At 35.2% G+C, this 10,777-nt stretch overlaps 1 protein-coding gene across 1 annotated transcript in view; it reads right to left on the bottom strand.

The window, feature by feature from the left end:
• The window catches only part of LIN28B (lin-28 homolog B), a 144,849-nt gene that overhangs the window by 121,587 nt on the left and 12,485 nt on the right, over nt 1-10,777 (bottom strand). The window contains exons 2-3 of the mRNA XM_021717091.1: nt 6,113-6,120; nt 762-810 (exon numbers count right to left, since the gene is read on the bottom strand). Coding sequence (XP_021572766.1) covers nt 762-810; nt 6,113-6,120 — 57 coding nt within the window. The remainder of the gene's footprint in view (nt 1-761; nt 811-6,112; nt 6,121-10,777) is intronic.

The following is a 10,777-nucleotide window of genomic DNA, read 5'->3' as shown; positions in this document are numbered from 1 at the left end:
ACGCCCAGCTAATTTTTTGATTTATTGTAGAGATGAGGTCTCGCCAAGTTGCCCGGGCGGTCTCGAACCCGCGGGCTCAAGCAATTCACTCACCTCAGCCTCCCAAGGCGCGGGATTACAGGCTGAGCTACCGAGTCCAGCTCATAAGAAAGTATTTATATGTCAGCAGTCTAAGCTGAAAATGTTAAAAGTTCAAATGACTCTGTTTTGCTGTATGATAATGAGGAGACAATTCTGATATATGTTTATGAAAAGCAATGAAAACAGAACTTCCTGGATTAGGGAAATCCCCTCAAAATGTCCAATATACTATGTTGTGCTATTTATGTTATGGTAAATTATTTGAAAACAACACTATATCTATTTTTAATTTAATTCAGCATATATTTGTGAGTGCCTATTTTACTTTGGGAGTTACAAAAATGAACAAGCCACGAATATTTTTCATTCGTCTCCATAAGCATTTAAATAACCATTATCTATCTTGCTTGAGTTATAGAAAAGGGTATCACAAAATACAATACTACTAAAATCAGGGGGAAAGGAGTTAATGAGATGTCATATACGGGGAATTCACAGAAAATACCAGTTTCATAGATGGAGTGATCAGGATGGAGTACAATAAGACTTTGCCAAAGCAGAAACTCAGGATAGAGAACTCCTGAGAGTTGTCAAGTTTTCATATGCTGTTAGTGATCTTTTTAAACAATACTTAAGAAAAATAATTAATAATAATAGCAATAATAAAAAGAACTACTAACCTGGGGCTGATGAAACCTGGTTGAATGACCTCATCGTCTTCTGAAGAACCTAAAATCAGAGAGCTCAAGTGAGTACTACATTAATTGCCTATTAAATTGCCTCTTCTTCATCTTAATGGCTCATTAGAAAGCAATAAAATGCCCAGGTTTTGACTCTGTGAAGAGACCTGTAAACGTTTTTTAAAGTTTAGGACTCACCTAGCACAAGCAGATTACCTAGATAACCGATTGGCATCAATTTGCCTTTTAGTCCTACTAAAGGACACCAGTTTAAGAACATTTAAAACACTTAAGACCATTAAGATGTAGTCAAAAGATCCCGATAAGATGTAGTCAAAAGATCCCGATTTCATGAACAATACAACTTCAAATTTTAATACTTAATTTTACATTGCAATTTAAGAATCTCGGTATTTTTCTTTCTTCTTTTTTGGGAGTTGGAGTCTTACCCTGTCGCCCAGACTGGAGAGCAGTGGCACGCTCCCGGACGCCGCAGCCTCGATCTGCTGGGCTCCGGGGATCCTTCCGCCTCCGCCTTCCAAGTAGCCGGAACTACAGGCGCGCGCAACCACGCCCGGCTAGTTTTTGATTTATTGTAGAGGCGGGGTCTCGCCAACTTGCCTGGGTGTGTCTCGAACCCGCGGGCTCAGGCAATTCACTCGGCCTCCCAAAGTTCTGGGATTACAGGCTGAGCCACCGAACCCGGCCAAGAATCTCGGTATTTTTCAACAACAATTATAATCTACCTAGCCTAGAAGATTTTTTTTTTTTTTTTTTTTGAGTTGGAGTCTCACTCTGTCGTCCAGACTGGAGTGCAGTGGCTGCTCCCGGCCACCGCAGCCTCGACCTGCTGGGCTCCGGCGATCCTTCCGCCTCAGCCTTCCGAGTAGCTGGAACTACCGGCGTGCGCTACTATGCCTGGCTCATTTTTTGATACTGTAGAGATGAGGTCTCGCCAAGTTGCCCAGACGGGTCTCGAACCCGCGGGCTCAGGCAATCCACTCACCTCCGCCTCCCAAAGCGCGGGATTACAAATTGAGCCACCGAGCCCAGCTGATTATATTTCTTGAACTTACTTGACTATTCTCTTCAGATATATTTTAGAAGTCATGAGACTCTTGTTATGGTCCCATGTACCGTTAATACTGGGTCTCTCTGTTACATTCAAATGAATGAAAAAGTACTTTAAACCGGGCTGGTGGCTCAGCCTATAATCCTGCGCTTTGGGAGGCTGAGGTGAGTGGATTGCCTGAGCCCGCGGGTTCAAGACCCGCCTGGGCAACTTGGCGAGATCTCATCTCTACAATAAATCAAAAAATGAGCCGGGCGTGGTACCGCGCCCGTAGTTCCAGCTACCTGGGAGGCTGAGGCGGAAGGACCGCCGAGCCCAGCAGGTCGAGTGCGGTGGCCGGGAGCGGCCTCTGCACTCCAGTCTGAGAGAAAGAGTGAGACCCCAACTCAAAAAAAAAAAAAGAAAAAGTACTTTAATAATAAGTATAATTAAAGATATTTAATATGCATTCACCCAGATTTTAAAAAGCAAGACAGCTCTCATTTTTAAAATATGAGTATCAATATTTCTACTATCTACTGGTAGATGTCACAACACAGTGAACTTGCAATAAAGGGACCACACAGAAATGAAAGATAGCAATTAGAAGAGAAACTCCTGATGGCCACTGAATCATTGTTTATCCTTGGGTCAGAGTTAAGGTTTGGAAAACAGACTTGTGTGAACATGCATCCACTCACCTGCTACCACCCAGAGTGTCTTTCTTTTTTTAGCTAAGTTTTGCACACTATACCAATATATCAACTCACAAAAAATAAACTATGATGCATAAATTTTTTAAGTTGCTATCTAATTTTCTTCTCAAAAGGAAAGTTTTCCAAGAGCAGAGTTCTACTGAATGCTGACCCAAGATTCTTCTTACAAATGATGACAATCCCAGAGTACAATTTGAAAAGAATAGAGGAAGATTGTGAACAAAAGGCATGTGAACCTCTGTACATTAAATCCTTCAGTTATCCTGTTTACAACCAAGACTCAAGATAATGACAGACCCAACTTTAAGAAAATTCAATAGTAAAACTTATTGAAATGGAGTTTTCCTTTACATTGAGCCTATATCATGTTTTATTTTGTACATTTGGTTTAGGTGTGGATGCATTTATTTATTATACATAAATATTTCAGTACAACCTAGATTACGACTTTCTATTCTAATAACCCACAGTCTATGCTTAATCCTGTCTGCTTATATTTACAGAAGAATTCAAACCAATGTGTTTTTAAAATGTATAAACACAATAGATAGGGTTGTAAAAAATATTTTCCAATAATTTGGATAAGTTATTATTATAAGTGATAGGTTTAATAAGGTCAAAATCAGATAACAGAAAAAAGGAACTAAATAATGCTAATTAAGTCAAGAGCTCTAACTATAAGCTTTTGGGATTAAAAAAAAAAAAAAGCTAGTCAATTTAATAATAATGAAGATTTTTCACCATCCAAACTTGCATATGATGTGTTTGGTTATTAATCGTTTTAAAATTAATATCCCTTTCAAAGGAAAAGCAAGATATAACTATTTCATAAATAATATATTTCACCGATGTTAAGTAATAGTTTAAAATTTTTCAGAAACAAAAGATTTGGTAAAGAAAATAGCATTAATTTAAATATGGATATTATAATTATCCATCCAACACTTACTAAACAACTATTAGGAATGACATAGGTAAATGTTATGTAAATATTTACAATTTTAAGGTTAATATTATTATACTCAGTGACTATTTTTTAAAATAAAATAATGAGCTAGAAGTTATTTAAATACATGAATACTTCAAAAAATAGTTACTCATACTTTATATGTGAGTACTGTTATTTCCTAATTTTTGGTAAAAATATGTTATAGAACAGAGTTCATCAAGTTTTCTTAGAAAACAAAAATCTAATTAAATCTGAAATATACTTCTGTTTCTTTACTTGAATGATCCCGGTTCATCATTTAGATCTGTACTTAGAGCTCTTTTTCATCCAGTTCCATATTAAATACAATGTCTCACCACGTAATACTATATTGTCATCTACTGTAATAGCCCATGAAAAAATGTTCTCTCCCAACTTGACTCCATTATGCTCTGTGGTGCCACAGACTATGTACATTTAGCTCATTATTGTAACTCTGGCATTATTTTGTGTTTATTATATTTTTTGAATGAATTAAGGACTTAATATATTTCTGTACCTGGGTAGACTATTTCTAGGATGGATTTTGTGGGGGAAAAAATGGACTTGCATATAAAACTTGTTTTAAAACAATATTTTAATAAAAAAAGAATTTGATAAGCAATTAATCTGACTTACAAATATGAAATATGAAGCTATAAAATAATTCCAATTATTTTAAATATGTGGAGTTATTGCTATAGAACTGCCTAACTTATAAACATCATTCATTACAAACACTCTTAGATTTCATATTTTCTTCTGTTAAAATGTATAACGGTATTCATCTCAAGTTCATTGTTAAAATCCACTATTATAACTAAATGTAAAGGAAAATGATTGCTACTATGAATTATGTACTGTAATTCATTCAAACCAGCCAAGCTGTTAAGCCCAGATAATTGAGTAATGAATAAAAATAAAATACTACTACATAATGTATTACTCAGAACTTTATTTCAATTCACATTCTGTTAACTCTACTTCTAATATTAAGAAATGCAAGCCGGGCTCGGTGGCTCAGCCTGTAATCCCGCGCTTTGGGAGGCCGAGGTGAGTGAATTGCCAGAGCCCGCGGGTTTGAGACCCGCCTGGGCAACTTGGCGAGACCTCACCTCTACAATAAATCCAAAAAAAATGAGCCAGGCGTGGTAGCGCGCGCCTGTAGTTCCAGCTACCCGGAAGTCTGAGGCGGAAGGATCGCCGGAGCCCAGCGGGTCGAGGCTGCGGGGGCCGGGAGCAGCCACTGCGCTCCGGTCTGGGCGACAGAGTGAGACTCCAACTCGAAAAAAAAAAAGAAGAAATGCAGGTCACTTTAAGTTGACAAAAATAATTGAACAATCATGCATGATATTCACCATAATTCAAGAAAAAGTATTTCATAACTTACTCTCATCACAATTTTTCAACATTAAAAAAAATCTAAGATAAATTTTGGTTTCTGCTATAATCAGCATTTTCTAAAATAACATATGTGTAAAATATATTATAACACTATATATTCACTTATGGTTTAAACAAAACCTAGTCTATTTACAGTGTACCTCAACTGTCCCTCAACTAAATATATTATTTGGAAAGTGAAGTGGCAACTATGTGATTTTTCTTTCATAGAAAAATAGCCAGGGAAATAGGTTTTTATTTTTATTATTTTATTTTATTTATTTGAGTTGGAGTCTCACTCTGTCACCCAGACTGGAATTCAGTGGCCGCTCCCGGCCACCGCAGCCTCGACCTGCTGGGCTCCGGCGATCCTTCCGCCTCAGCCTTCCGAGTAGCCGGAATTACAGGCATGCGCTACCACGCCCGGCTGGTTTTTGATTTATTGTAGAGATGCGGTCTGGCCAACTTGCCCGAGTGGGTCTCGAACCCGCGGGGTTAGGCAATTCACTTACCTCACCCTCCCAAAGCACGGGATCACAGGTTGAGCCACCGAGCCCGGCCGGAAACAGCTTCTAAATAACACTACTTAAGTTCAAATAGCAAACGTATTATACAAACACTATATTAAAAGCTAAAGCACAAAACTCATAATATTGACTATAACTTAAAACATAACATATACTCATTATCAAATACAATATTAAATATGGACGTTCAATACAGAAGTGAATGTGGGAACTTCATGAAATCTTCCTCTAAAGGAAGATTTAATATGTATTAAAAACCCTTTACTATAATTATTTTTTGCAATTTAGCCAATAGACTAAATTCAAATGCTGCCCAAGCAAAATCAGGACAAATTATTTTGTGATTTAACCAAACATCCTACTGTAATTTCAGACAACTGAAAATGTTGCCGATGCTGTATCCTCAATCATACACAGGTACAGAAAATTTAAAGAAAATAATCTATGAAAGTAAGACAAAGTTATATGTGACTTTATACAGTTTAAATATCTTTTGTTTGTTTGTTTTTTGAGTTGGAGTCTCACTGTCGCCCAGACTGAAGTGCACTGGCCGCTCCCGGCCACCGCAGCCTCGACCTGCTGGGCTCCGGCGATCCGCCTCAGCCTTCCCAGTAGCCGGAATTACAAGCATGCGCTACCACGCCCGGCTGATTGTTTGATTTATTGTAGAGATGAGGTTTCGCCAAGTTGCCCGGGCGGGTCTCTACCTCGCGGGCTTCGAGGTATGCTTTGAAAATTATTTTGAGAAATGCTCTGAAAATTATTTTGAGAGAATGGAAAATCTCATATTACATTAGGAAAAAACATTTCAAAATTGCATTTTTTATGTTTATAAAGTATATGATTTAATTTATAGTATACCATATGAAACACTTAACCTTAATTTAGTGGGTACTATTTGTAATATCACTGAATCAAAGATAAATTTAACTTGCTCAATCATTTTACAAACTGAAATTTTCTTGGTTTCACGTGAGTAGCTCTATCATTCTCTTCAAATTCTGTAATAAAAAAGAATTTACTCTAGAAAATAATAATCTTTAATGAATCATAATTTAAGCTAAATGGCATACCATCAAGAATATTTAAAGGCAGTGATTGTGGCACAACTGTTAATTGGTAAACACGAGTCTTTAACTTAAATGTAAGAGTTATAACACAGTGGAGCCATAACATCTTTGGTTGTGCTAGTGTAAATAGGTTGTGTTTTCCACCATAGGAAACAATAGTTTTATGTAGTAAAGCTTACAGTTCAGTCATTGCGTAGGTCATATTAAAGAGAAGAAAAACAAAAGAAAGCAATGGCAATTGTAGATTTAAAAAAGAATCAAAATACTGGCAAAATTCCTGTCTTAAAAAGTTGATCACATATATTTTGAAGGCCCCAATAACCTTAAGATAAAAACTTTAAAGTAGTTTTTTGACAGAGTAAGCAAAAATGATTTCAAATAAAACCAAACACTTCTATTTAATTACAATACTAAGAAGAAAGGTTTATTTGACATACATTTTAAGTTTTAATGTACAACACTGTTAATAGGTAAAAATTTATAGTATCACCAAAGATTAACAACTAAATGAAAACTTTTAATGCATTTTAATTATTTTCAATAAATACTTTAACGTAATAAAAAGATGTTTGATAGGTTGGTTGCTCATCTTTACATCACTGGGAGTGGCCTACTGATTTAATAAATGTAATATTAAATTAAAAAATAGAATTTTAACTAGCAGAGAGTAAACCAACAGACTAATGCAAAAAGATAACACAATTTACAGATTTCTTTCCAAAATGTCAGATCTACAATTTGTCTATTTTTAACCTATACAGTCTATTAATAGGATATTTTCGTTGAAATATTTTTGTAGAGTCTGAACAAATGTTGCATAAAAAATCATTTGAAAAACAAAAAAGTAGCATTTCAGCTCTTGCCTTCCCAAATGTCTGTAAAAGAAATACTGATTTAAAAATACCCAGAAAAATTTAATCATGCTTTTCCACCATTAGAACTGACCATTCAACACTAAGTCCTTTTTTCCATATAATTAAGCTTTTGTTCAGCTAGGAAAAAACTAGAAACTGATTGCTTGAAAATGAGCTGCATGCCCTTTGTCCTGATTTGTCACCTTTGACCCTTAATTTGATGATCCTGCATATCAACCCATTCTATTTTTAGAAGAATCATGTCAAAGTTTTGTGCTTAAAATAGTATTTTTCACTGAAATACTAAATGTATTACAACATTCTTTTTCAGGTAATTTCTAACAATGGTTTCATACCAGTACTCATTTCTCACAATACAGACCACAAAAATACTGTAAACAGTGAAAGCCTGGTGTCTGTCTTATTTCAAACAATAGAAAATTTCCAAAAATACCATGTCAAAATTTTAATTTCAAATTTTATATTTTTCTCCTTATTTAGAAAATTGCTTATGTTATTGTTGGTAAGTGGAATTTACCTCATGAATAATTTCTAATCTAAGTTTGATAATCACATGGTTTGATGCTGGTTTTGATAGTGCCAGAATACAAACCTGAGTCAAAAATTGCAAATATCAAGTTCATACACAACCTTAAAGCAGTGTCAACTAAAATTGTACAATTTTTGAGTTAACTCATTAGTTGCTTAAACTGGCTTTAAAATCTTTTTATCATCTGTAAGTGGTAGCTTTCAAAGAAAGAGAAAGCCACTACATTGATACTATTGATTTTACTGACATTATTCAAAATCAATGTAATACAGTAAATATATACTTCAAGGACAACATTTCTTTATTACAGTTTCTGGATGATTCCAATTCAACTAGGTAAAAAGCAAAAAATAAAAATATTCATGAAATATACATGCATATATTTCCTACAGTCAATGATGCTACTTCAACCCCTACACAATTTCTGTGTACTGTACAGTTTTCAGTCAGATTTGGCAATGACCAATATGGCTGTCTTGATTCAGCACTATGGCCAGCGACTTCATCCAGCATAATTGTGCCAGAGAAATCCAATCCAATACATGTACATGTACACAGGCACATGATGGGGAAGTTTCACAAAACAATGCTATTTTATATTTCATATATTCTGGGACATATTCATATAAATCCATCTTAAATATCTGAGTACAAATAATTTTCATTGTTCTGCTCGACAAGCTAGAAATTTTTTATCTTGTGGTTCATCAAACACAGTACTTGTTTGTAAAGTATATATGTGTTTGTAAATAAAATGCTCCCTTTAAAAGACAGGAAACTCAGGAACAGATTTGTAAGCATTTAAAAAGAAAACTTTGAGCATCTGAGAATTTTAAAAGAAAATTAAATTCTACTAAACAAAGTAAGAAAACACTTTACCTAACCAAAAATCTGTAATGTCTCATAATCAATAATGTAATTACCTCTAAATTGACTCATCTCTATATCCTCACATTTCATTTTTTTAATCAACTCAACTATGAATCAAGACCAATGTTTATAGATCATTTCCTGACCTCAGCTTGCTAATAAACTCCCCAAATCTGGTAGCTGTAGCTGTGCCTAGTACTTCAATTATTGTTAAAGAGATATCAGCCCCCATACCTGAAGACTGCTATTCATGTATGTTTTATTTAATAACTTATTTTTTCCTGTAAATTATAACAGTAATGTGTTACAAATACCCCCAAAAATGTGACCAGATCAAATGCCAAGCATTATTAAACTTTCAGGCAAGTAAGATCTGTGAAATCTTCTCTTTCTTCAGAGTAAACAGGAAAAAAACAACCTTAAATCCACTTTTTGGAATTTCATGTGCAATGCACTTTAGAATATTACGAAGACTTTGAGCACTACTATTTTTAAAATCTCAATCTGCTTAATTTACAATGAAATATAAGATTGATCACATCTTCACAGTCCAGTAGATTTTAAAATTTAAATCCTAAATTTTACAACAAACTTTTTAAAGTTTCTAAAAGATGTTGGGCGCAGAACATATAGCAAGATACCCTACAATCTGACAAGAATTAAAGAGAATGTAATCACTGAATCAGTTGGTTCCAGCTCCACTACTTGAGAAGAACCTATATACAGTTCCCGTAACCAACATTCATTACAAACTGATTCAATTCTTTAAATTTTTATGACCTCATATTATCAAGCAATGATTAGCTGATCCTACTTATAAATAGAAAAGTCAAATAAAACTTTGTATTCATTGGTGGTACAGCCCCTCCTCACTAAGTACTAGAAAGAGGCCTTGTGTCACTTTAATTCCTAAATCTCTTTAGGAAATTAGGCACACTGGTTTGCTGTATTTCACACATGCAAAGGTAAATAATTTGGGGAGCAAGAACATTCCCTAAGATGAACAAGGGTGTAGTTATTATTCTAAATGGAATACTGATTATTTCATGCTCTTTTGTTAATTTATAGTCTGACTCCTCTAAAAAAATCTTTGCAAATCCACAGAAGAAAAAAGGGCATAAATTTTACAACAAAAATGGTGTATTTTAAAAATCACACTAGCTGCCATACATTTTCAAGAATGCAACCTTAATTTTTAAAATTTCCCTGAAAGCTTTCACCAAATTTAAAACTGTGATGTTTTCTAACTTATTGTAGACTTAAACATTTGCTTTATTTTAAAAAAGCGTTTTTGCATGACTATCTAGCTAAATATGGTAATTACCTGCATCCAAAATTGAAACATTAAGATTTCCTTGATCAGAGTTTTAAAAAAAATCACTTTAAGTCATCCTTTTCCAGCAACGCTGTAAAATGTCTTCAATTCATTCGAATACTAGCTGTCATGTATTAATTTCCACTTCCACAACATTTGTGATCAAGAAATGAAAAAAACTACAGGAAAACACAAGCATCCTTTATTTGCCCCTTGCATTAACAATCACAGGTATAAAGATCCTCCGTGGAGAACGGAGGTCCATGAACGGTGATTATACTTGAGAACCTTCAAAACCCAGGGATGAAAACAAACCCACAGAAAGACCTGGAGGGGACTCGAGGAGACACAGGCACCCAAGATTTCACTCTGTGTTACATGAAACGATCCAAAATGGCGGACTTACTATTACTTACATTTAAAAAATTTCTGCAAGGAGAGCACTACATACATACTGTGAGATTTTACTCGAAAACACTCACTATTTACCAACATGCAATTAAAAAAAAAAGTTTCTGGAGTGCAAATCCTCGTCACCCGCATCCGGGGCTGCAGTCGGCAATCGGTGCATGCTCCTGCCGGTGCTTCTCTGGTTTTTCCTGTTCGAAAGCAACCTAGATCCCTGCGCGTTCTCCTCTGCCGGACACCCTCCCAATCCTTAATTTTAATTCGAGAATGGACATCACCGACACCGAAGCACAGCACGAGCCCCG

This window comes from Carlito syrichta, unplaced genomic scaffold (genome assembly GCF_000164805.1).
Source record: "Carlito syrichta isolate Samal-C Ts95f unplaced genomic scaffold, Tarsius_syrichta-2.0.1 Scaffold309276, whole genome shotgun sequence".
Taxonomy (NCBI): Eukaryota; Metazoa; Chordata; class Mammalia; order Primates; family Tarsiidae; genus Carlito; species Carlito syrichta.
This window is presented reverse-complemented; position numbering and strand designations above follow the sequence as displayed.